Genomic DNA, 27,277 nt, shown 5'->3' on the forward strand with positions numbered 1-27,277 from the left:
AGCACGGACCGACCCCAGGCTCGATTCTCAGAGGTTCTCGCTGACTTTGACTGGTGTCGGGCATGCTAAGCACCTCTGGACCTGGTTATTGGCATCACAGTCCCTCCTTATCAGCATGATTTTATCCCTCCTTATCAGCTGCCTGCATGGCGACTGTCTTGCCGAGCTCCGTTTGCATTTGTACTGGAAAAGAAACACATTCTAGATATAAATGTATAGCACACTTCATGTTTTCCCTACCCCCAAAGCAATTCTGCTGTCCCCTATGGACATTTTGTAGGCGTAACTTGGCAGAAAGCAGAAATCCTCTGTTGCAAATATGTTTGACAGTAGCTTAAATTCTGGAAGCTCCCATGCTTTAAGACCTGGAAGCTACAACAGCATAGCTAGCATGGGGCTTGTCAGAGAGTCTTTGATTTAAAATAGCAAAATCTCCAGAAATGCATCATTCAAAGCAAACTTGGAGGGCTTGTTCGGGTCCATACGGCTACTATGCAAGGGGAGGCTTAAAAGTCCAGGCTAAAGGGCGCTAAAGGAGAGATGTCCCCTGGAGTGATCACCCTGAAAACCTCTGGCTCAAGAGCAGCTGTGATCCCAGGTTGCAGGTCACTTGCTGTTCTCTGTATGGGAGTTCACTTTGCTTTCCTCTTCCTCCCAGACATGCAACAGGAAAGGTCCATTGGTTGTAAGCGTGGCCTTGGGAATACGATAGTCCTATCAGCTTTGTTCTGCAGCGTGAATACGGAAACCCTGGCACATAGGCTTGCTGTTTGGGATCAGAGCCACGTTGTGCAAAATACTGTAGAAACAAGTGGGAAGAGACAGGCCCTGCCCTGCATAGTTTCAGCTGTATAAGACTAGCCAAAGGCATTCGGGGTCACTCATAGATTATTAATGGTGATTGCTGGAGAAGGGGGTGGAATTGCTTGGAAATAACTGTGCTTTTCAGGTGAGGCCATGGAGTCTAGCAAAAAGTACATCCGAACTCAGGACTACTGCCCAGCCCTGGTTTGCCCATCCCATGAAAGGCAGACTGAGCGTGTGCTGGAGTGGTTCAGATTGTAGCTGAGGAGAGGAAATCCACTCTGCTCGTCTCTTAATCTGCAATAACTCATGCAGCTGGCTGCCCTTCTCTCCCAGCTCAGCGGTGTGACCGCGTCAGTGAGAACACCCCAATGCGTCACTGGAGACGGGAATCTCGATTGCTCTGATCTTACGATGACACTTTATATAAACAGCCACAAATTCTGGGAGCTGGCAGCCGTCTCCGCCGGCATCTATTGGCAGGCCAGGGTCTCTGCAATAACGTAGCTTGCGTCTGACCTCTGATTTTGGCTCAGCGGGAAGCTTGCTTTTTCCCTTTTATTAATATCCCTTCTCCTGTAATGATAACCTTTGGAAGAAGCAAAGGATCATTTTTCCTTTTTGCATTTATGAGAGAGCACAGCTTGGAATCGGGAGATTTTAAGAGCCCTGGACAATAAAGGATGGCCATTGTGACTTCCAGTGTCAGTGGAGAAAGCCCAAAGGAGGAACTGAGTATTTGCACTGGTATTCAATATTGTTTTCTAGGAACAATTCTTGGCTGCCCTGGCCGTTCTCCTTCTTAAGACAGTGCTGTTCACGTGTGCAATTCTCTCCAGATGCCTCATGTGCAAGGTGCTGGCAAAGGGGGTCACAAGAGGGACACTGATGCTGGTGGCTTTCCCTGCCTGCCCCATGGAGTGGCTTCACTTCTAAAGTAGGTCTTATCCCCTTGGAGAAAGGGGATGTTTGCAACCAAAAGACCATTCATGTTACACATCTAGGAGGGAGGGGAAAGCGAAGCGAGGTGCACGCCTAGGCAGAAAAGGTTGATCATATAAACTTCATATGCAAGGGCATGTCTAATGAGCTCCTGCAGCCACTCGGGTTGCACTTTCCCTGGCACATGAGAGATGCCAGCAACGCTTACTTTACAAGCTGCGTGGTGGGTAGGAAATAGCATCTTGTCTTGTTCCTGCGATGTGATAAATATTGAGGTTTGTTGGTTCCTTCTGATGCATTCATTTTTCCATAGGTAGGAGGATAAATAATTGGTTTTAACCTTCAGATTGATATCACTCCTTTGCTGTGCACGGATCTGAATGCAAGCCTCCGTGCAGGCCTGGAGATTAGGGAACACATAAACCTAGCATGATTTTGACTGACTGTTTCCTCCCTGAATTATAGATCCGTCTAGAGCAACAGAGCCTTCAAGAAAACCAGACGGCGTCATCTTCAGCTTGATTTCCATTGAGTAGAGAATGGCTGTGAGCCCTGCCCGCTCTTGGACCATTCCTTTGGGATGCTTGCTGATTCTGATGCATGAAGCTCATTGTTTCATCTTGCCCAATGCTACTCACCTGGAGAGCCTCCTGAGCAGGTACCGGGATGAGAAGCCTCACTCCAGAGCCAAGAGGAGCATCCCGTGGTCGGACAGAGAGGAGATTTTGATGCTCCACAACAAACTGAGGGGCCAGGTCTACCCTTCAGCCTCCAATATGGAGTACATGGTGAGTCCAGCAGCAGGTGCCAAAGGTTGACTTTTTCCGTTTTTCTTTTCGTCAAAGGCCCGTCACAAATTCCACTATAATAAGCTTTTTTTTTTTTTAATTTTTATTTTTTATTAAGCTTTCTGGTGGCTTTGGGGATTTGCATGCTAAGCTCATGCCAAAAGGGTTGAGAGTTCAAGGCTGGGTGGGGGCTCCTGGTGGCTCTGAAGAATTTTTTTAGGCTAGATATCAGGAAAAACTAGATATCAGTAAGGGCGGCCAAAATTTGCAATGGGCTCCCGAGGGAGGTGGTGCTCTCCCCTACCTTGGGGGTCTTTAAGAGGAGTCTGGATACGCACCTGGCTGGGGTCATCTGTCCCCAGCGCTCTTTCCTGCCTAGGCAGCGGGTCAGACTCGATGATCAACTGAGGTCCCTGCCAACCCTAGCATCTATGAATGATGCTTTCGGCTATTGAATTGTTTTGGCTGGAAAGGCCGCTTAATGGGGCAACTAGCCCATGCCACTGCATAGTTTCAGGACCGATTTAAATATTCGTAAAACATCCCTAAGACTGTGTAGTCTAGCCCTGAATATCTCCAGCGATGGTTATTCCACACCTTCCTCTGGCAAGTTGTTCCCTTACCTAAATGTCATCAAAGTATCTGATTTCCCCTCATATTTAGCCTACCTTCTCCCTGTCCGTTATGACCAGCGTTGTGGCTGGACAAAGTGACCGCGTGAGTGATCTCGCAAGCGTTTGCTTAGTTTACCTAGCATAATCCGTCCTTTACTGGGCTTCTTGGATTGCATGAGTTACTGCCCGGTATCTCTGGCGATGTGTTGACCCCTCTCCTTTCTCGCTGCCCTCAGCAAGAGCGGAGGGGTACGCTGCACCTTGGCGAGGCGTTTGGCCTCTTGGAGCTTCAGGGCTGCAACGAATAATGGGCTAGACCCATTTTGTAGACATGAAGTAGTGAGTGAGGTTTGCTCTTTGACTTCAAAGAACCGGACGATGTGGATTCCCACTTCAGAGAACGACACTGAGAAGTCCATATATTAAGTCTATAGTTAGCAGTAAATAGTAAAAAAACCCCCAAATACATGCTGACCACTGAGCTTTCACACGGTGCTATAGGCCTTACCTGGAGTTATTTTTAGTATCTCTTCAAAATATCGTGCAATCAGGAAACGATGTTGGATAACCTTTTCTATGCACAATATTTTCCATGTGAATGTTGTTAGGGCAGAAGGAGCTCTGGTTTGACAAGCTGTCTCCTACCGATTGGTTGTGCAAGCCAAGTAATATCAACGGCTCCTTTTATGAATATCACTTTTCCCATTGAACTGAGCGCCACAAATAGGAAGATCTGTCTTTTATAATACAAAGGGGACAAAAAGCTTAAGGATGAAGAGAGCAATGAGGAAGGCTATATCGTACCAGCTCTTCAGTGCAGTCGGTATTCAGGGAAATCAGGCTCTAGGTTTAAGTCATCCTGAATTTGTCAGTGCAAGGGAATGATATGCCTTTCTAAGAATTGTTATTTTGTACCTGTATTATTTAGTAGGCTGTGATCCTGTCCTTGCAGGCTGCCCGTAATGTACTGCGAGGGAAGACGTGGCTTGATTAATTCCAAGAAAGTAAACACAAAGCAGTGCAAGAAAGCCCAATGTGTTTTCGTTGGCTTTAAGGATCTAAGAGAGCTGCAGTTGTGGAGTGTTTTCTGCCTGGCTTCTATTGACTTGTGCTACTTCATGTTTGTCTTTGCTTTTCTAGTGGTTTTATGGGAGATTTAGGGCAAATGAAAGAGCCTTGTATTCTGTGAAAGCAAAGTTGAGTATAACATGGTGCTGTTTGGAAGGGCTATAATCAGTCTTTCATGTGTTCATGTTTACCTAATATGACTTGGAAACGTTTGCGCACATGAATTTCACTTTAATCTTTTGTTTTAAAAGAGGACACTTATCAGCCTGAATATTAAGAGGATGGGCTGTTTTTTAGCACTCCAGAGAAACGGAGGGGAAAATGGTTTTGGGTAGCAAACAGTTCCCGGGAGAAGATCTGATGCTAACGTGGATACGTAAGCACAACGTGTGCTCTTGGCTAGCAGTCTTCAAGTGCTGGCTGTGAAAGCCCATTACCCCATGTCCATTGCTGATGTACTTACATGACTTCAGTGTGCACAGGGGAATGAATGTTTTTTAAGGAACTGGAGAGATCAATCTTCTGCATCACGAGCTTTGTAAGAAATAATAGCGTACCGAGTTTATGCCAACTTGGTTAAAAATGTATCCCAAGTTTTGTGACACAGCTGTATGTATGTTGAGCATCATTAGATAGCAGCGTGCATTAATAGACAGCTTATAATTTATGTGCACCCTATAGCTACACATCGATATTTGAAACAAAAGAATAATGAAAGGAAAAATTATGAAGCGGGATTAATGGTTAATTGGAGAAAAAAAGAGACATTTAACAAAGAAGCCTTCTAGTATATGGAAGTTGTTTGCTTGACTATGTTAGGGTAATGGAGTTCAAGGCTAGCAGTGGTATTTAGTGCTAATGGAAAAAGCCCTCTCCTGGAGGCGTTGTTATAGGCCAGATGTGAATGGTGTACACATTCCTCAAGACAAAGCTGGCCAAATATAAAATTGTCTTAACCACCTCCACGGGCTTATTATGTGCACGTCCGTTATGTGTTTTCATTACAGAACAGTAGTAATGGTGATGGACCGAGGCCAAAACAAAACAAATCCCATGTCAAGAATGAATTTAGAGTGAAAAATAAGCCGCGGTTCCTAAGAAACCAGGGACCCTTCAGTTGGCTCAGTCAGCAGCAATGAAAATACCTGCCTTGGAGGACCTTGAAGTCAGATGTATTAAGTTGGTCTGTCTTCAATGGAAATGACCAAAGGATGAATACATCACAAAACACAGGTTCTTAGAAGAAAAATATCTGTGGAGTTAGCCCATCTTTCTTCAAACACAGTGGCTTTCAAACTTTGGCGGGGTGGGGCTAAGGAATCACTGTCAACCTCCAGATTTCTTGTGGACTTCCTACCATGCCTCGTCATCAAACTTTTCACTGAAAAGGAAGGAGGCCAGGGCCCAATATTGATCCACAGACCACTTGCCATGGCCTTCTGCATGACGTGTGGTCTGCGACATACATTTGGGAACCGCTGCTCTAAGAGATTTCAGTGCGAGATGGTACAAATGCAGGGACTGTTATTACTCAGTAAGTCCAATAAGTTAGCCCTATAGTTGGAAAACTGTCCAAGCCTCTGCCCATAGGCTTCATTCCTGACTTCTCCTATGCCAGTTCCACGCGGTCTGTGAAATCATAATAACAGGGTCGAGTGTCAGCTGGGGTCCTGCGTCCAGTTTTGGGCGCCGCACTTCAAGAAGGATGTGGAGAAGCTTGAGAGAGTCCAGAGAAGAGCCACTCGTATGAATAGAGGGCTGAAGAGCAAGCCGTATGAGGAAAGGTTGACAGATACAGGACTGTTCAGCCTAGAAAAGAGAAGACTTCGGGGGGCGGGATTTGGTGGCAGCTTGCACATATATCATGGGAGAGCATCAGGGGATAGGTGAGCAACTATTCACCAAAGCACCCCAGGGGAAAACCAGGAGCAATGGGCATAAACACCTAGAAGAAGGTTTCAGATGGGATATAAGGAAAAACTTCTTCATGGTTCATGTGACCAGACTCTGGAATAGCCTCCCAGCAGGGGCGGTGCAGGCACCTACCCTGGAGATCTCCAAAAGGAGACTGGATCCACACCTTGCTGGGGTTATTTGACCCCTGCAGTCTTTCCTGGCCAGAGCAAGGGGGCTGGACCCCAGTGCTTTCACGAGGTCCCTTCCAGCCCTAAACTTCTGTGAATCTGTGTCATAGTGTATGCAAGAAGTGGGGTAGCGTGGGAATAACAGAAGTGTTATTACTTGTGTGATCTAAACAGCTTTCTAGCTGTAGGGCTAGCTTTAAGCAAGTTAATACATCTATGCCTAATTATTCATGTTCCTATTGCATTTGCACCTCTAAATTGCAATACGAGGTAGGTAAATTACATTTATGTTTTGCGTGCCCTGCACTGCCTTCAAAAATGACCTCAAATACTAAGAAGTAACACAAAAGAGATGGTGTTAAAAGAAGTAACACAAAAGAGATGGTGTTAAATCCCTTTATCACACTGATTACCACCACCTTCTATACTGTCTACTATAGAGTATCATCACACGGATGACTAGTATGCTGACACAAGATATGTGCTTATGTCATGACCCTATCTGCTGCTACAGTGTTTTGAACATCTGAATGTGGGGGGAAAATAAAAGAACAAAACAGGAAAACTCATGATGCTGATTAGAGCCAATTAACGTCTTCCAAATTGCTTAACGCAGACTCTGCGAGATGGCCAAGGAGTGAATTGAAATAAGAGGAATGTAGATGCTTAATATAGTTCCCATTTTAATACTGTGCTGAGAGATTACATCGACTATTGGCATTATAAGAGTTCAGGAGAAAGCCACGAAGAGAGCCTGAAATCTATTTTGTCCATATATTTATTGCATCTGAAGTGTTTCCAGTCCCCTGACCACATAAAAGTCGGCGCGAGAGGCAAGAAGCAAACAACAGCTCTAATTTAAACGGCATGGCTTTGTAATCTGATGCCTGCAGAAACCAGCCGCTTTCCCAATTAAAGACCAAAAAAAAGCAAAAAAAAAAAAAAAAAAAAGCTCTTTCCATTCATTCACTGAGTGGCTTTGGTCTGTGTTCATTGGCTTCATCCATAGGCGTCAGCGGAGGATGTAGCGCGTGTGTTCATGTCAACTTCCATTTACTTGTTTGTTGCTCATAAGGTGTCTGCACTAAATTAGGAGACTTGGGACGTCTGCCTGTGGAGCTGTAGATGCAGCCCTTGCTCCGAGCACGGCAGTGGGAAGCTGTCGAAGGGGCAGGGAAGATAAAGGTCATGGTTTTTATGTCATCTTTGTCATTGTCCAGTGGAACTTGTTGGTTGAAGAAGGCTGCCTGTCTTCAACTAGATAGTTGAAGAGACTGCTTGTCTTCTGGGGAAGATGTTGGAAAGCTCTGCTGGTAGGTTAGTTAGCAATTTTAGGGGAAAATGTTTGTCTTTCAGAGCCTAGGCAGTGTGAATTTCCAATAGGGAGCAATCTCACATTGGCTCCAGATGGACTGGATAGGAACTAGTAGGTCTTGGACGGTATGATTCACTTTATTTATAGACAGATGCAGAAAATCCCAGTAAAAACATCCCCCCAGGATGTTTATGAAACAGCAGGGCTGTCGGTGCTTGAACAATGTGCATACTATTTCATGTCATAACACTCAGGGCCATGTTAGCAACTCAGGCCTAGAAGTGATGCAGCATCTCCCCACTACAGTGGCCAACCCTGAAAACCAGGCCTATTTTGTGCTGTGACTCATGCATGGTTTCCATTTTATGCAGTGGGGTGGGAGGGCATTATGGGAAATTTACTGCTAGAGTAGAGCACTGCAGCACACTGCACAAGGCAATAATAGGCTGGGGGCTTGACTTCATTGTCAGAGCTGCTTTGGTTCTTTCGATTGATTCCTGGTCTTAGGGAGCTTGCAAGGTAAGTTGGGAGAGGCCTGAAAGGATTGGCAAATTGACTGCTTCTTCCTCCCTTCTTCTCTTCCCTAGACATGGGATGATGAGCTGGAGAGATCTGCTGAGGCTTGGGCTCATGAATGCATCTGGGACCATGGACCTGCCAACCTCCTCCCATCCATTGGTCAGAACTTGGCAGTTCATTGGGGCAGGTAAGAGCTGGAAAGCTGGAGACGAATGCTAGCGGTGGCCTTGTAGGTCTCCCTCCGGTGCTCGGACCTTTCCGAGATTTGCCTCGTTGATATTTAATGAGATCTTGACTAGTGGGAGCAAAGCCTGGGAGGAGCCGTTGCTGTTTTCTTGTTGCTTTTCTGGGGCAGGCGTGGGAATGACATCTGCCATGCCTTTCAGCTAGCTCTTCCCAAGATGCTTTAGAAATATGCAAGCTAGGTCTCACTACATGTCTGCGTGGCAGTATTATCCCAGAGAAACGGAGAGGTCAAGCGGCCTGTCCGGTGTCGCGCTGACAGAGTTGGCAACAAAATCCAGGGTCCTGATTCCCACGTCCCTTGAATCAGCACAGGGCTGAAGTTTCTCAAGATCCATTTTTGGCCACTGCCACTAGGTCCAGCACTCGCTATGACAACTCCTTCAAACGACTCACACCACGTTGCCTTTCACTGCCGGCCTTGCTTCCTGATTTCTCTTTGTGTTCGTTCTGTGATGATGGCACGAATCTGGGTTAGCAAAGTTTGTCTTACGCTCCTGGGAAGAGTGTTAACGGAGAGTTGTCAACCAGGTAGAAATGATGCTTAAATTAAACCCAAATGGTTTTCCTTTGCCAACTTCCGATGAGAAGAACCCCGTGGTGCTTTCAGCTGAAAGTATGCAGCACATGGCAAGATTTTTCTTTGTCATCCTTGTCCCAATTGCTGTTGGCAAAGCACTTGGATGCTAAGGCGATGTGAGATCTAGACAATAGCTAAATCTGGACATTTTTAATGCAGGGGGAGAAAATTCTCCTGTGAACATCTTCTTCATGCTTACAAAGCAAGGTCCAAACAAAAATGAAGTGCATGGTTTTAAGCAACTCTTTTCCCATCTTTCGGGGCTTGACTGGGGGCAGACCCACTGTCAATACTGGGTAGCTTTGCGGAGAAACTCCTCTACCGTAAAAGTAGTGTGATATCAGAATGGGGCTCAATACTTTTTGACTACGTGAAGCAAGAGAGCAACAAATGTGGCCTTTTGGTTCATGTAGGAATTCAGGAGATTAAGATCATTCTCTTGCTGTAGTTGCCAATCTTGCTTCCACTGGGATTAATGAAAAATACTCATATTGCTTCAGTCTATGCAGGATTGGAACTGTGCCTCAGTTTACTTATCTGTAAAATGAGGCGAATAGCGCCTAATTCACGCTGCTGTTGACTAAGAGCCATCATTGCTGAATGGCCGTTTAAAACCCATTGAGATCATCATTCAAAGCTTACGATCATTATATTCTCGCTTGATATCCCACGTGAGGTTAGTCATCGTGGCTGACATAACTTTGGCTGATAGAAATTTGCCTCCAGCATATAACATATGCTGTGTGCATGCGTGTCTCTAAATAGTCATAGTCCTGCCAGAAACGCAGATCACAGCAAATGTGCGGCAGATAGCATTTACTGCTTCACTTGCAAGTGTGAACCGTATTGTAAATGTGTCCTGGACTGTCTGCGCGAGGGAGTTGCTGTGTAATAAGCTTGGACGTATAACTAACGAGTGCATGCTAATGCCCTGGGTGCGTGCTGTTAGCGTGTCATAGAAGTGAAGCAGCAAGCTCCAGTTTCAAAGCCCTGCAGTCTTGCAGCTGTGGACTCTAGTGTGCTTCCAGATTTAGCAGATTGCCAAGAGGTAAAATAGGTACATGATGGCTTCCAGTTTAATATGCTTGGCAGCCCCTGACCGATGTTTACTCTGAAAACACAGCCTTCCGCCAAACTAGAAGTCTTTTGTAATTGAGTGGAAAAGCCAAGAGGACATTTCAGGTTAACGGCATCGCAAGAGAAAGTTAAATCTATAAATAATACCCTAAGTCAGCTTGGGTCATGGGTTTTAGAGAAGAAATTGTCCCTAACGCTTCCCCGTGAGACTTTTTTTTCAGTGATGAAAACATGATGTTGGGTTTTTCTGTTATTTCCCATTTGTAAAAGTCACAAGGACTTAGTGAGCGGGTACCACGTTGCGCTGCAAAATGGCCTTAGCGCTTCACAAGCTTCTTATAGTGACTTTCTGAGAACGTTATTTCGGTTATAAAAATGACCCTGGTTCATTGATCTGGGTTGAAAACTTACAGTAGGAAGTTAGTGATCTAGGTCACAACGTCTCTTTGGTCTTTTAGGTATCGCACCCCAGCCTTCCATGTCCAGTCTTGGTATGATGAAGTTAAGGATTATACTTACCCGTATCCACATGAATGTAATCCCTGGTGTCCAGAGAGATGCTCAGGAGCTATGTGCACTCACTATACCCAGGTAAGGAGCACAGAGGCCTAAGTCTGCTCTTACTGCTTGATCTCATCCCCTGGGAGACACTGGACGTTACAAAAGCATCCCTGGAAGAAAGTGAATAAATGGTTTGTTTTTTAAAAACGTTTTCCATATGCTTGTGTTGCACTTTCAGATCGTCTGGGCCACCACCACCAAGATGGGCTGTGCTGTCAACATCTGCAAGAAGATGAACGTGTGGGGTGACATCTGGGAAAATGCCGTTTACCTGGTCTGCAACTACTCTCCTAAGTACGGCAGCTAAGATACGTTGCCACCGCCGTGCTGGCAAGTTGCTTAACTAGTGCAGGGTTTGATGCAAAGAGCTCACTGAGACCTAGCTGCTGCTTTTTAAATACTTAAAGGGCAGTAGCATATGGAGACCAACCAAGCCCATGGTCTCATTGAACTTGGAGCTGGACAAATATAGAAGAAATCATAGTCTCTGCCCCAGGGACCTTTGAAAGTTGGGTAACTCCTGCATTCACAATTTAGCCACTCCTGTGTCCTGTTAATATGTCTAATAAGGCTCTTCCTGTGAAATTCGGTGGGGTTGGATGACGCTGGTTCCCTTGCAGGATTGTATCCTCTTTCTGCCTTCAGTCTATGTTGGCCTTTACCTAGCTTTCTATGTATGACAATGCTAGGGGCAGTAGCCTCAGGCATGAGGATCACAGCTCAGCCTCCTTGAAATCCAGGGCTTTCATATATGCAATATCAGAAGGTCAAAAGAGGGATTTGGTTTCTGCAAAGCCAACAATTTCTTAAGAGAATCAAGTCATAGTGTTTGAACATGGCACTTCCATAGCATTTCAGTTTAAAAGTAGTATTTTATATGTGTGTGAGCTTAGGTAGGGAAACCCATCTGCAGTAGCAGCCCTTTGAGAAACCAATTTATATAAAGCATGAGTCTCCCAGGTTTTGTGCTTGGCAGCTGCCTTGGGCTTTGCACAGTAACTGGGGAGAAGATTGCCCCGGTAAAATTGGGGCGTTTTCCCTGAGCAATTAGAAAATGCAGTGTCCTGGTCCAGACACTTGGCATCAGCCTGTTGCCTGAAGCACTCGCTGTGACTCGTCTTTCGGATCCATCAGGGTGAGCTCTGTGTGGGTTTTTTCCTGCTTGGGACCAGCTCCAGGTGGAAAGATGGAACAGCTTTTAAATGGAAAAGTGTTGCTTTCCAGGCTGGCGTGTGTAGCTGCCTGACTGGTTTCGAGAGCAAAGAAACGGTGGTAGGGCTTGTGGCTCTAATGGCGTTGAAGAACACACACAAAGAAGCCAAAGGCAAATCCTAGTCACTGACTAGGCAATTGTCAAATAAAAGCCAGATGCCTGTGCTGCTCTTCATTTATTTAGTTTGCTGAGTTTATCGCTAGAGAACTGCAGACTGCAAGTTCGTGGACGGAGCAGAGTCTGGCAGCCTTTCCCAGTATTTACAGCAATCTATCAGCATGGAGGCACAGAGGAGACATTCATTTTCCAAGATCCCTTAGTGCCTGGAGGCCTTAGAGGCGTAGGATGCAGGCACACAGCCTGACTGTGTGTGTGTGTGCATGCACATTTAGCATGGAGACCATGCAGAAACACATGTCTTGTATGCTTGCAGGGGGAACTGGATTGGAGAAGCCCCGTATAAAAATGGCAGGCCCTGCTCTGAATGCCCACCCAGCTACGGGGGCAGCTGCAAGGACAATCTCTGTTACAAAGGTACGTGACCAGGCGGTGTTGATCCCTGCTTAGTGCATTGTGGGGGGGATGTGAAGGGTCTTGCCCAGCTCCGCTCTGCATGGTATGGGAAGGTAGGAAAAAGTTTTGCCTAGAAACTTTCGACTGAGAGCAGATGGACGTATTAAGTTTTGTCTTAAGTTTACAGGTACAAAACTTAGGGTGTACGTATAAGGGGTTTTAAGTTTTCACTTAGCCAGCCTGGACATTCAAAGAGGAGGAATAGGGTGAAACAGCCCCTGAATGAATGCGTCTGGAGCTGGAACCCGGTGAAACACCCAAAATCTAGACAGCAAATTCTGCTTCTTTTCAGTGGTGTAATCCAGCTGAACTCGACTGCTTTAAAGGCGTTCCTCTGGATTTCCACCAGTTCTCATGGGCCAAAGAGCAGGACAGCATTGGCGCACGACTGGTCTGTGGGGTTTTGGTTTGTGGCTGCTGTGGGGACGAGCAAGCCCATCCTCATCTGGTTTGTTTGAGGAGGGCCTGTTTGCAAAAGCCACTGTGGGTGGGCGGCGTATGGCGAGTTCCTTATGTGTCCTTGGATATGCTTCTGGGCCTCAGTTTCCCCAGCTATAAAGGACTCGAGTAATTCCTACCTAGAGGATTTATAGGCAGCTAGTTTAAGCTGCATATTAAGCGACATAACGAAGGGTTTGGGACAATCTGGGGATCTTTCGGACTAAATGCTGCTGTATATAATGAGTGGGAAATGGTAACCCTGAACCCCTCGAGGCAGTCGCTCACTTCACTGACCACTGAAGTCCTGCTGCGACTGCGTCGATAGAATCCTTTTATTTCGCCCGTACAAGCCATTTTCTCTCCGAGGAAGTAAGGCTTTGCTCAGAGGTGTCGGCAAACCCCCCGGAGACGTGTTCAAAGCAGAGAAGGATCTTGGGCCAAAATCACTTTTCTTCTTTAATGTTAATAATCTGAGTCATAAGGAAGCTGAAAGAGTGCTGGTCTGTTGTCTGGACACAACAGAATACATTGAACACATCGGGTGTGCAGCCAGAGGACAGAGAGAGATCGTGAGGGGGTATCTTTGCTGGAGATGAGAGAGGAGGGGCTGAGTCTTATCACTAAAGTACCACTTCCAGGTACCACTTTTCCTAGGCCAGGTGTCCGCGCATTTAAGAACATTAATTCTGCCAACGAAGAGAAAGATCTATGCAATGCATGCTGGGTCGCTTGGCCTAACAAGGATGAACATCAATGAAATGAAATCTTTATTTTTAGAGCAGATAGTGACGCTACGGTGACATTATTTTGAGGAAGCTAACCTCAGTGTAGAAGTCTTTGGCAGGTTTCCAGGGAATTTGTCTGCCTGAGGTTAGGAGCAGATGTTGCATTTGTCCCGGGACAAGTTGTGCCGGTGTTTGTCCTGGAATGGAAATATCCCAGCATTGGCATGTACACACATCATCCTTCTTATCGGGGTTTAGTGAGCAGCTATCCGGCCATCGATTCAGTGAGGCAGTCCCAACCAAACCATTCAGCAATATGTTGTGATATCCCAGGATAAACTGTTAGTCCTTCTTATCTCATGAAAATTTTTAGGATTTATCCTGGGACAATGGACACGGATGCCTGAATGATTGCACCGTGTCCTGAGATGAAATGGTTTCTTTTGGGATAAATGCAATGTCTGCTTGTGGTCTGAGAGGAGTCGGCTCTTCCTCGGTGGAGCAGAATCAGCATTGCTAAACAGGGGGATAAATAATAGTGGGAGCATCAGCTCGTGCTCATCTGTTTTCCACCGCATAGTGACCGATCACATCAAACCTGTGTGGTTAAATCCCTAGATCGCTGCTCTGGGTGCAAAACGAGCGACTAGGAGGAAGCCAGGTCTCCCTCCCGGGTGTTATGCCTTCTCTGGGAGTAGCCCTTTCTGCCTATAACTGCGTGTCGTTGGATTGCCAACTATTTAGAAATGGGTCTTTGTTTAAATCGAACCATCTCCCTCAAAAAATCTTGGTGCTCCTGTAGCTCATTGAACTCGACTGTTAATGCCAAAGTGATCTTTTTTTCTTCCCCTCTCTAATAAGATAACCATTATGCCCAAAAACCTGAGACGGATGAGACTAACGAAGTGGAGACTCCGCCAAATGCAGAGGAAAAATATGTGTGGGCGCATGAGCCGGTGAACAAACCCAGAGCAACCAAGCCCAAGAAAACAACCCCTGCAGACCACTACATGAGTAAGAGAGCTGCTTTGTCGTCTAAAACCGATGAGCTTTTCGGCACCTCCAGAGGAAGGGTGCGGGAACCTGTGTGGGGAGTCGGTTCAAGAAGAAGAGAGTGGATTTTGGGGGGTGAGGGGAGGGATTGGTGCAAAGATGTGCTGTTAATGATAAAATTGGCTTAGAAGAGATGGAATCAAAAATTTCAGAAAAGATTAGTGCTTTTTGAGCATCTGATTAGACCTCATTTTTCCGGCAGTGCCCCTCAGCGCCTCTCAAGTTGGATACCCAAGAACTCAGGCAGGCAAAATCTCTCATCCCTTTAGAAAACCTTGGCCGTGCTCATTGGATACATCAGCAAGCATTTGACTTTTACCTGCTATTGCCTCCTTTAACTGTTCTGCACTCCGTGCTCTCCATCTCAAAGTCTTTTTAAATTTTGGTCATCGCCTAAAGAGAGGGGTGGAGGGAAGGAAGGGGGTGGCTGTCCTGGTGCAGGTCTTCGGAAAGAGTCGTGCAGTCGATCGTATCTACTTTAAAGGGTTTCTAATCACTGTAATTTGAAGTGATTTATTGCTTCTGTGCTGGGGTGAACAAGCGCACCCTTCTCAAGTCTATCCGATGGGATGTTGAGAGCCTCTAATTAACTGGGATGGTGGGAACCCTCGGTCTGGTCATTGAAATCCTCTACTGTCAAGTTGGCTTCATGTTCATACTGACAAAAGACACTTTTTTGATGAAAGGAATAGTTAACATGTCAGTAAATGCCTTTTGTAGCTGCAGGGCTGATGTAGCAGTGCTTCAGGGTTATTGCTCTCAGCTGGAAATGTCCTATTGCGGTGAGCAGCATTCACTCGCGCAGTGCTACAAGTTGCTGTACATATAACACACCCGAGTGAACGCTGCTTGTGATTTGGGTGAAGGTTTCTCCCTTGAATCCCCTTCTCTTACATCTCTCATTTTGCTTTGCTTTCTAGCTCAAGTCATTAAGTGCGACACCAAAATGAGGGACAGCTGCAAAGGGTCAACGTGCAACAGGTAGCTTTTTATTGACAGCGGTCAGTGAAACAGTGTCCCGAAAGCTGGCTGGGATTTGCAAACATGGGTTGGGCTATGTTCTATTTTTTGTGACTAGCATCCAATTGCTATGTAAATCCCTATGAACAAGTCTTTCATTCCCCTTAAATACAAATTATCCAGCCAAGTTTAGCAGTAAAGTGACTTAGTTTATTTCATGCTCAAAGTGATGAATGGGCATGATAACCCACAGCCCCCAGATGGCCAGCGCCGCTCAGTAAACCTTGGCACAGCTATTTAGTTCTCTCCTCATGTGTTATACTATACTCCTGCCCACTCAACCCATTAATTCATGGCTTGTACCCACCCCGATGGTCAAGAACTCCGGTTAAGGTTTCAGGCGAGTACAGTACAGTTTATCGCTTGGAAAAAGACCAAACCCACAGAATCTAAATATTGGTCTCATGGGGAAAAGCGTCTTTTAAATGTCACTATTTTGCAATACTGGTTTTCAATGGAGTAGTTTAATGAAGCGAATGGAGTGATTATGAAATGTAGCAAAAGGCTCTTTCTTTTCCTCGTTGTTCCCTCACTATCATTGAGAGAGATCTCTGTCGTTCCCAGGTATCTGTGTCCTGCTGGCTGCATGAACAGCAAAGCCAAAGTCTTTGGGACGTTCCAGTACGAGAGTGTAAGTACTTTGTTCAGCCGCATGGTTGTTTATGGGCTCATAGGGGAAATCTTTACGGGGTGGTAGGGGAAATGCAAGAAACTGTAAGTGCCGGCAATCCAACTGCAACCCAACTTTTCTTCCCTCCTGTGTTGGTCCGGCATGATCTTGTGAAGTTGTGTAACGCAGGTTACCTGTGTTACCCTGTCAAAATAATAAAACCAGGCCTAAAAGGTAGAGTTCATTCAAGGGCTGATCTTGCAAAATAAGTCCGTTCAATGTCCAGCAAATACATTGGAAGTTGAGGGCAGGGGAGCAAAGCATCTTTTAGGATCTGTCCTCCAGTGCACAAGATGACTTAGGGTGATGCATCAAGTAAGATGTAACCCTTTCCCTTACCAAGCATTTAAAAAAAAATAGATTTGGAATTTTTTAGGGGTGAAAGCTCAAAATTTTCCATTGGAAAAAAGTAACTGTTTTCTCCCAGCTCTCCTTAAGACTTATATCTTAATGGTGTATATCGATATATATGTGTGTGTGTGTGTGTGTGTGTGTGTGTATATATGTGTGTGTGTGTGTGTGTATATATGTGTGTGTGTGTGTGTGTATATGTGCGTGTGTGTGTGTGTGTGTATATATGTGTGTATGTGTGTGTGTGCGTGTGTGTATGTGTGTGTGTGTGCGTGTGTGTATGTGTGTGTATATATGTATGTGTGTGTATGTGTGTGTGTGTGTGTGTATATATGTGTGTGTGTGTGTGTATGTGTGTGTGTGTGTATGTATGTATGTGTATCTATATATATATATATATATGTATCTATATCTATGTATACATACATATACATACACACACACACTATATATATATAAATAAAATGTTTTTATAGACTTAAAGGACCAATTTATAGGATGTTGATATATAGATAGGATGTTCACCCTTAGAATGGATAGGGCTTAAAATTAAAAAAAAAAAAGAATAGGCATGTACGCTCTAGCAATATTAATTATGCAATCTGAGCCTATGTGAAATTTGGTCAGTAAAGGTCCAGGCCACTTGACATTTACATATTTCTATTACATGTGTGTTTTAATGTTACTTTACTGCCATTTATTTCAGGGTCTATTAATTTTAAAATGCTGTTTTTTATGGTCTTTCTAGTCTTCCAGTATTTGCCGTGCTGCTCTTCATTTTGGTGTTATTGATAACAGAGGAGGCCTGGTTGACATCACTAGGAAAGGGAGAACACTGTCTTTTGTGAAGTCCACAAGACATGGTGTTGAAACATTAAGGTATTCTCCCTTGAGAAAATATACCCTGATGCACATAGATTTGCCTTTGCTATAAATTGATGTTGTATTTTCTCTGCTGTTTATATGCACACACAAAAAAATAGATAATTGATTTTAAATGTTTTGCCGTGCCTCTATATTTTAAAAGGTATATTAAATATATATTTCATTTTTGTGTTTTACAGTAAAAATAAACCTTCAAATGCATTCATGGTCTCCCAAGTAACAGGTGAGTTTAAATGCCATTTACATCATGATAAAATTGAGAAGACAGCAATGGTACTGAAGTTTTACATGAAGCTTTGACACGATCATGCCGTGCCGTTTTCTTTTTTAGCTTCAGTAGCCATGTCAAATTATTTTTTTGCCAAACTCTGGTCCAGGCCTTGGGGAAGAAACTATCACTTAGCAACAGCAAATGTCATTAAGTCTTTTCTCCTGTTGGGAAAGACTCCTTGAGAAAATGAGAAGAGGCCAATTATGATGCTGTCCAATTTCCTGAATCTTGTGTCTAGACAGATCATGGCATAGAAAGCGCTTTGGCCTCCCAAGCTGGCAATATCAGGATGATGGAGGGAAGTTAGATAACCATCCTGATATTGTATTCCTGGGAAGACTTTGAGGCTCTGGATAATGTTGAAAGGGCAGTAAGGGGCTCTTTCTCAAGGTGGGGCCACTCATTTATTTTGGAGGTTTATGATGATCCCTTGCTCATTCTTCCTGATGGCTTTATGACAGCAAGGTGTTCATGTTGCCTCCAACTAAAATGCAGTATAAACCAAGATGGGCTGGAGCATTTGAATCTACTGATGGCTTTCCGATCAACAACTCTTTCTCACTTAAACCAGACATTGCTATTTCCCATCTTTACCAGCATGTGACAGTGGTCATGACCTGGATTAACCATAGCTGGTTTACAATCTGTATGGATAAGACTGAAGTGGCACAAGCAAAAGTCTGTGGGTTTGGGCACCTTTAGTTGAAGGCAAGTGCCCACACACGTCAGGAAAATTTCTGCTTTGTGCTCTTACTGGAATGATTTCTACAGTGTGTTTTTCCAGGGTCTTGTGGTCTAATATTTAATGACCCAAAGAAGGGACTTCCCACCCTTTCTGTAGTTCGACTGTACAGACAATTAATGGCATGCAACAAAACATGAAACTTTTAATATTCTCTTTGTTTGGTTCTGACTGTATTTTTGCAGTTTATTCCAAACTGAAATCAATTCCTCACAGTTGGCTCCAAAGCTTTTACATAAATATGGATTTTTTATGACTTGAGCTGGACAGGGAAAAATGAGAACCAACATTTTTAACTCTCCCTCAATAGTTCAACTATTTTTCCACATTTTTCAGTCGGTTTGAATAACGCCTCTGACTAAATACAGTCTGTTTTGACTTTTTATCTTGTGTGGCTCAGATGAAGCCTTCAGCCTTTGCAAATGCAGGGTTGAGAAATACCGTGGTGTTATGCACTGCAGGCTTAGAATTTAATCTAACACCTGAATTTAATCTGCCACTTGAAATGTCTGCAACAAAGAAACGCCGCTCCATCCTTAGATATTGTTTTCTACCCCTTTAACAACAGTTTTCTAGCGATGTAATGGATCATTGCCAGAAAGCCTAATACATGTTTCTCTTTAACGCAAACTGTGCGTAGCGAGCAAAATGCAGTTATTCTTCTGGCCGCGTATATACCATTAGTTGGACGTGAGTCCTATCCAATGCAATATGTGACCTTGGCTTTTCTTTGCTGCTGGAGGCTCCAGGTTGTAATTTGTCTCTCCATATTTCTCTCCACAGTGCAGACGCTGGATTGTTATACCACAGTAGCTGAACTGTGTCAGTTCAAAAAGCCAGCGGCTCACTGCCCTAGGTAAGATGCATCTTTAAGCAGACTTTGAACCTAAACTTGTATTGGTAAAGGGGCAAATGAGCTGCAGAGAGACTGCAGATAGCGAGCTGGAGGATTTGGAAGTGAAGATGCACATCGTGGGAGATGAACCGGAGTGGAGGTTTGATAAGGAAGTTTCATTTCATATCTATAGGCAATATGTGACATGAATAAAGCATTTTCCCTCAACAGCCAGGGTTTTCACCTGAGCATAGTCACACTTCAGAGGTGCAGATTAGTGTTATAATGTATTTTTATAGGCTTATTACTGAATTCTCCATGGTATCAAAGGGTCAGACTGAAGAAATCCCCTTAGATCAATTGATATGCGTTGATGTGCAGCTTTGCGCGTGCTCTCTGCCATGTGCAGTTTTGGGGCACTCTCTCTCATCCAAATTCTCAAGTTCTCACACACCCAAATCTGGATCCTAGCCTGCTAATGGGCTTGGTATGCTCAGACCTCTCAGCTCCTTCTTTTGCCTACATAAGTCATGTTGGGGAAATATAATTCTGTGCAAACAAGTGTGTGGGCAACATTATGCATGAATAGAGAAGCTCTGCTTGGAAAATGCAGCTCCAAAGGCCCAACTCCTGTTTTATTGGTCTCATCTGCACTTCAGTATTAGGGGGGGGAAATATTAGCCACAGCTGTTGCCACCTGCAAACCAGATGTGAGCACCAGAAGTTTTCCAGGAATGCAGATTGCATGCTCTTGCTTCTCGATGTAGAGAATAAATGCAAATGCGTTGTCTCCTAGGGTGTACTGTCCAGCCTACTGTAAAGACGAGCCTTCGTACTGGGCACCAGTGTATGGCACGAATATTTATGCAGATGTGAGTATTCCCTTTGCCTTCATATCACTTCATAAAAATATGTCTATGTTGAAAGAGCTTGGTCACGTGTCATTGAGATTTGTATTCCTTGAACTAGGAATTATATCCCTTTAAATGCTCTGCCAGATATGTGCTGTTTTACAGCAGCCCTTGCATTAGGTGGCCCCATTCATTAAACATTGCATTGTACTTAAGTGGTGGCCATGTTGTGTAGGGCAGAGGACCACGAGCTGGAAGACGAGAGGCTTGGATATCATTTGCATTTCTGACACTACCTTGCTCTGCGACCTTTGGTGTGTAACTCAACTACTCTGTGCTTTTGGGTGCTGGTTTGTAAAATAGTGATAATACCTGTCCATCTGAGGTCGACAGATGAAAAGCTAAGGTTTTATTGTGGCCTATATTGCTACTCACCATACTTGGCAAAAATAGATCCTACTTGCCCCCCTTTCTTTTGCAAGTAGAATATTATTTTTGAAACAGCTGGGAGACAGTACAGTGTTAGTGAAAATAGCAGATGTTCATTGGGGTTTTTTTAGCTTTGTGAACAGCTGTACAGCTGATGTGGAGGAACAAAGGTTAAATAGCATAAAAAAATAAATTGATGAACAGCAAAGGGATCAACTTTGCTTTTTCTTGAAGATTTTGTGCATCTGAAGCCTGCTGGCAATATAGGTGTGGTGTAGTTTTGTAGAGTGGAGATAGTCAAAGAGGATTTCAAAACCTTGAGAGAGACACTGGCCCTCACCTGTTTGTTGGCAATTTGCTGAAGGTCATCCAGAGACATTTTACTCAAAGCGAGAGCCTTCCTTCCCATTAGTTCATTTTCAGAAAATCATTTTGTGTGTAGTGGGATCAATCAGAGCAATCACATGCTTCCTAAGGCTAATAAATCATGTCACTGATATTGCTTTTACCCATCAGCATCTGGGTATACCATCTCTTCTTATATTTTCCCTCTTGAGGGAGAGTTTTAAAATGTCTTTTCAAGCTAGGTTCCACCTATATGGACTATACCCAGGTTGATGATGGTGCCGAATGGGAATTGCTAAGTTGTTCTGGAGTTTGGGAGAGAATCGTTTTGGTGGGGAATTGCCTGTTGTGGTCTTGATGTTGGCTAGTAGACCTGTTTTCCCTTTTACCTTTATGGTTACAGGCAGGAACTTGCATTGTGTCAGTTGTGGCTTGGTCTAAAATTGACTCTTGGTCAAGTAAGATCGTTCTAGATTCTTCAGTTCTTCCGATGAATTGGCTGTCCTGGGAGCTGTGAAGGAGCTAGTTCAGCTGTTTATGGATATGAACAAGCTCTAGTTAAAATTGCTTACCACTTTTCAGTTTACTTTGTTCAAACATTAGGGCAATATTTTCATTGCCCATTTAAATAGACAGTAAACTAAAAACTGGTGAGTGATTGGACTCATTGGCTATAACCTTCCTGGAGTTCCTTCCATCTCAAAAGTTCTGCCAGACTTTCTAAAGATATATACCTGGGGAACTTTTCATGCATCACTGAAATAGAGCCACTCCAGGTCGGGGAATAGCGTCGTGTTCTCGGAGCAACACGATGCATGCCAAGCATGATAACCAGCAGGAACTTCAGGGTGAGCGAAGAGATGGTATCCTGAACCAGAAGCACTCATGAACTGCATTGGGATAACTTGAATAATCAAAAGGCAACTCGAGGAGGCCAACAGTCCCGAGCAGAGGGGTTAGTTCAGGAGCATCATATCGTCTTGTGCAATGTGGTTTGATCAATCCTGACTCAGTTGAATTAATGTTCTTCAGTGAATCAGCCCAACTCCCTGGAGAACCCTGGCTATCATGATGTAATAATGCTCTCAAGATCCTATATATGGATATAGGATGTATATATAGGAGGTCTGCTCTCAGGATTATATATAGAGGTAGAGGTATGTTGTAGCTATCTATGGCTGAGAACAAGTTGGAAACCCCTTGCATTGGGTTCTGATAGCCAATCAGCAGTGGCTCAAGGCTTTAGACTTCCTTTAGGTTGGCATGATAATGTCATCAGAGATAGGGATGTGGTTACGACTAAGAGAAGAGAAGCAGAAGACAAAGAAAGGGTTGGCAGTGGGGGAAGGGAGACTACTGCAAGAATAATGAGTGTTGAAGTAGAAATACTTTTTGCATTAATGGTAATCCCAAAGCCCGCAAGTCTTATAAAATAAACATTCAGTGCAGTGTGAATTTAGGCAACCTTCTTTTCCCACAGGCATATGCCCTACAAGAAGGGACACAATGAGTTAACAGCAGCCAGAATCAGTGTGTGCAGTAAACTGAAGTAGATAAATGCTAATCTTCTGGTGGGCCTTATGGATTCACATTATGGGGGCACCTTTTATGGTTTTCGGGCAGATACGTCACAGGCTGCCTTCTTGTCAAGAGGTCAAGTAAAAGACAAACCACATTTTCCCTGTGAGATTGTACTTGGCTTTAGAGATCTCAAGACATATGAAGACGTTAAAAAAAAAAAAGACCTGGTGCTTTACTTAAAATTCGGTGCATTCCTGGGCCAAGCCCCGCGTACGCCCAAAAGAGCCTGGCTTCCTGTTGTCTATATAAATCCAGTGATTTAGTGGGGCTTTTTTGGCGCTTTTGTCTAAAAGCTGATTGAATCAGCTTTAGCTAAAAGCACCACAAAGTCCCTCTGAAGCATCCGATCTATACAAATGCTGCAGATCCAGGTGAAAGTAACGCACCGCTGCTTCCAGGAAAGCATGCATCTTTTCTTAAACGTCTGCAAGCTCTTAGATGATGTTAGCAGCACGTTCAAAGAGCTACCTTCCAAAACGGTTTGATAGCAATGGGATTAATCACTGAAATAGCCTGTAGTTGTCCTTGGCATCGAGTCACTCCCTGTTAGGTGTCAGATCCTGTTCCACGAACTTCCAACCTTCTTTTCTACCTTGGATAGCTTTCATATTTGCATAATCCCAGGATGCTTGTGAAAGCCCATTTTTCAAAGGAACAGAGCTGTGACATGAGCAAAAGAGGTTCAACTGAACTTGGTTCTGTTTGGGCTTGTTCATAAAGACCCAGGAGCAACAAACTCTGTGTCATGGGAATTAGCAACTTTAACAGCGTTTCTGTTTCTTCTCATAGAAATAAAAATGTTATTTTAGATCACTTGATGTCAAGGGCTTGGGAAAGGTATGTTTATAAGAAATGAGGTCAGTTTTGTTTGGGGAAATGAACCAAAGAGACAACACAGCCAAGGTACTCATGATCAATGGTAAAATAATAAGACCACAAAAGCACTGCTGAAGGCAATTGCTCAAGCCTTAAAAAGGTGCATGGTAAACTGTGGAAGAAAATAGCAGGCAAACCCGAGTCATCAAATCCAGGTGGTCTGCTATTCTGCTAAAAAGTTATTTGCAGACTAGAAAAAGATGTTCTGGGATCTTGGCAATGGCAGGACATGAGCAGTGATGCATAAAAATAGACCACCGACATGTGTTCAGCACCTTCTTCATACATAACATGGTTTCTTGGGCCTGTTAATCTGTGGCTGTATACCTCAAATAGATGGTGTGCTAAAGCAGAAGTAGATACATGTTGATGGCCTTTGCGTTAATTTTTAATAATTCGTTTCCTGGAAATTTGAAGAGTTTGCATTGAGTCTTTTCAGTAAGAGAGGCATCGCTCAACATGGGTCTATTTCCAAGCCTTTGCATCCCTTGTACTTTATGCCAGGGAATGTGTATCCTGGTTGGACGGCTTCCCTGTGTACATTTGTGTATGCACTGATGGTAAACTTGATGGCTACTGATGCTGAGAAGAGTATTTCTGAGGGTCTGTGTATACTGTGCAAAAGGCGGGGGTCTTCTCAAAATGGTGTGAGAAGTCGTGCGAAGCTTGCAATGCTGGAACATTTGCAGGTGTTTAAATAAATGAGAGTAACTTGCTTATTCCAATCATGGTAGGGCTTTCTCTTGAAAGGGAAGCCTTTGTCCTATTTGTGTTCAGGGGATGAGAAAGAGAGAATGGCTCTCTCTTGCGTGATAAAAGGAGTATTCTCTAGAAATCTCATGTGTCAACCAGGGGGAGACTTCCTGAAGGGGGAAGCTTATGTGAGAAGAGTTGATTTTTGTCACTAGTGGAACTGCACCATGTCGGCGGGCCTCCAGCGGGAGACGGCGTTCGTTTTAGGCTCATCATACTCAACGGTGAAATGCTGGGTGAGGTCGATGGGAGTCACAATAGTTTGCTAACAGTTCTTGGCAAAACGGAGACTCCTAAGAAGACAGGATAAGAGAAGCCCCAGAGACCCCAGCTCTGCAGGAAGGGAGGTGCTCCCAGAGCCTGGCATTTTGTTCAGGGGGGAAGACCCAGCAGAGACAAAGAGCCGGTGACAAGGTTAACTTCTGCGAGATCTCTCAAGCAGTAACGTCCTTCATTTTGAAAGACGACTCCCTCATCCTCTGAGTGCTTCTCATCTTCAAAGCATTTTATAAACAGCTCATTAAAATAAAACACCACTTTGGCTTGGCAGAGGACAGCAACCCAATAGGGTGCTAGAGGAAAAGGTGTGGTGTAGGGACAACAGTCAGAGGTGAGCAGAGAGCAGAACAACCAGTCCCAGAAAAACAGAAATGCATTGGAAAGAGAGCTGTTAAGGATGTTTCCCAGTGGAGAGCATCACAAAAAGGCCTTGCTCGGTTGATTCAGATCAGTCTAATTTTATGAGCCAATTTGAGATTTATAGCTTTCCTGTTGCATACTAGAGCAAATTCAAAGCATGTCTTCTAAACAGAGTGTTCCCTTGCTGTCCTGACCATATATAGAAGCAAAACCAAATTGGCAATTAAAACCATGAAGCCTGCCAAGAGATAGGCAATCCAAATATATAGGGGACAAGGAAAAAACCTGCCTTTTATGGCCTTGGAAAAAGTTGGCATGATCGATAGCCTCTATATACTACTTGAACGTACAGCTTTGGCAGTTGTAGTGACGTTGGAGATCTTGCAGTAAAAGTTCGATTTTTTTTTTTAGGGGTGAAGAAGTATGTGGATTTTCACCTGTTTCAATCCTCTGTTGCACAGCTGAATTTTATTTTTTTTGTTGTTGCTCAGACTAGCTGCCTATAAATCCTCTGCAAAGTTGACATCCAAGTTTATATTGAGCCTTAGTGTTCTCTGCTATTACTCTATTTCCTGGATGTTTCTGGAACTGAGTCATCATTTGCTAGTAGCTTGTGTTCCTTCAGCAAGCCTGACATTGCACATACGACCAAATAACAATACAATAACCAAGGAAAAACTGAATGCAATGGAAGTATAGCGAGTCTGAGTTTCAGAGGTACTCATTTATCTACAGTGCTTGGTACAGTCAGGGAAGGGGCCAAGTTATCAGCACCTTCAGAAATCAGAACTGTGGTGGGTAAAGCTCATCTTAGCTTTTTTGGAACAAGCGATGCCAGCCGTCACAAGTAAATGATGATAATTTATCCCTCTTAGCTGAAATACATGAAAAGTCTTTGCTGTTTATACCAGCAAAATATTGCAAAACCTTGGCTAAGGGCCTACTTGCTAGCAATGCTAAGTGGCCGTCTCTTCTTATATGGACAAGGCCAAGGTTGGTATGGTCAACATGGGTTATCGCAACTCTAAAAGAAGATGCATTGGATGTAAAATAGGGCTGTGGTGACTGGAAATAGCATTGATTCAACCAGCCTTGGGATAACCTCCCGAGGAACCCACTGTTGATCATAGATCTGTGTAGGAAAGCAACAGAAATGCTTCTTGTCCTCCATCGAGAGCAGGTGGATCTTCCCTGCGACTTGCACCTCTCTGTGCTGGCCTTGCTGAATGCTGTCCTTTAGTAACCGAGCATCCTCCCTCACCGCTCAGCCTGAGACAAACCATGATCCTGTACTTTTGTTTCATCAAAGTCCTTCTTTCCTGTTTTTGTAGCTGTCAATTAAAAATAAAAAAGGCCTCTGAGCCCAGTGTAAATCAAATGCTGCTTATCCTTCAGAATTCCAGTATCTGCAAAACTGCCGTGCACGCAGGGATCATTGCCAACGGGGAGGGTGGTTACGTGGATGTGATGCCTGTGGATAAGAAGAAATACTACAATGGCTCTTTGAAGAATGGAATCAAGTCTGAGAGGTAGGCTCATTTTCCTTTGAAGTTTTGATGACCAGTTTCATGCTAATGTCAGTAGGTGATGCAGATGATGCCTATTAAAATAGTCAAGTAAATACTGTCACTAATTTTTGAAAGAGCATGGAGGGGGTTTTTTAACTTGTTTTTTTTGCAGTGGTATATGGTGTGCTCAGCTTCCAAATGCACAAGTGGCACCCTAATTGTGGGAGGTCCATGCTCAGTTCCCTACATCTGTGGGTATATTCATGCCGGCTTCATGCCACTCTCAAGTCTAGTGCCGAAAGATAAGCGCTACCCGCTTCCTCCCACTCCACATGATCCTTACCTGGGACCAAAGTGATGGGGACACTTGAGGAGTGTCTGACATTGCAGCTCTTGAGACCCATCTCTCGGCATCTTGCAAGTGGCTACCAGAGCATCCTCATCCCTGCATTGGTGGGTTTGGAGTGAGCGAGCAGGGATTATGTTTTGGCAGCAGGCTTAAGAAAGGTGCAGGACCAAGGTCACACATACCTTGCGTGATCTCAGGCAGGTCAATCAGTCTCTCTGTCCCTCAGTTCCTTATCAGTAGAATTGGGATAATGGCCTCAAAGGTGTGTTGTAGGGAGGAAGACTTTAAAAACTATGAAGTATTTAGAAGTGCCGATAATGGAGGCGGGAGAGGGATGTGTGCAAGTACCATAGTTGGATGGCATCTCTATCCTGGTAACAGGAACAACGTAGGCATGGCCAATATAATTTCATTCACGTCTTTTCACTTGGGGTTTGCCTATTGTATTTTAAACAAACACAAACTGGGATGAAGACGATGAAGTTGTTCAGATTTAGGTCTTTAATACTGATTCTTCGAGTCATTTCATGTCAGCCATGAAATAGACATCTTGCAATGATAAATGTTGGCCC

The 27,277-nt window shown here is 44.2% G+C and overlaps 1 protein-coding gene across 1 annotated transcript in view; it reads left to right on the forward strand.

Annotated features, from left to right (window-relative positions):
* CRISPLD2 (cysteine rich secretory protein LCCL domain containing 2) overlaps positions 1-27,277 on the forward strand; it is a 37,625-nt gene that overhangs the window by 4,591 nt on the left and 5,757 nt on the right. Inside the window, exons 2-14 of the mRNA XM_006263385.4 lie at positions 2,212-2,534; positions 8,203-8,321; positions 10,493-10,625; positions 10,774-10,889; positions 12,242-12,342; positions 14,409-14,561; positions 15,521-15,581; positions 16,185-16,251; positions 17,390-17,520; positions 17,706-17,749; positions 19,323-19,395; positions 20,171-20,246; positions 26,244-26,377. Coding sequence (XP_006263447.2) covers positions 2,286-2,534; positions 8,203-8,321; positions 10,493-10,625; positions 10,774-10,889; positions 12,242-12,342; positions 14,409-14,561; positions 15,521-15,581; positions 16,185-16,251; positions 17,390-17,520; positions 17,706-17,749; positions 19,323-19,395; positions 20,171-20,246; positions 26,244-26,377 — 1,457 coding nt within the window. The 5' untranslated portion in view covers positions 2,212-2,285. The remainder of the gene's footprint in view (positions 1-2,211; positions 2,535-8,202; positions 8,322-10,492; positions 10,626-10,773; positions 10,890-12,241; positions 12,343-14,408; positions 14,562-15,520; positions 15,582-16,184; positions 16,252-17,389; positions 17,521-17,705; positions 17,750-19,322; positions 19,396-20,170; positions 20,247-26,243; positions 26,378-27,277) is intronic.

This window comes from Alligator mississippiensis, chromosome 10 (assembly GCF_030867095.1).
Source record: "Alligator mississippiensis isolate rAllMis1 chromosome 10, rAllMis1, whole genome shotgun sequence".
Lineage (NCBI taxonomy): Eukaryota > Metazoa > Chordata > Crocodylia > Alligatoridae > Alligator > Alligator mississippiensis.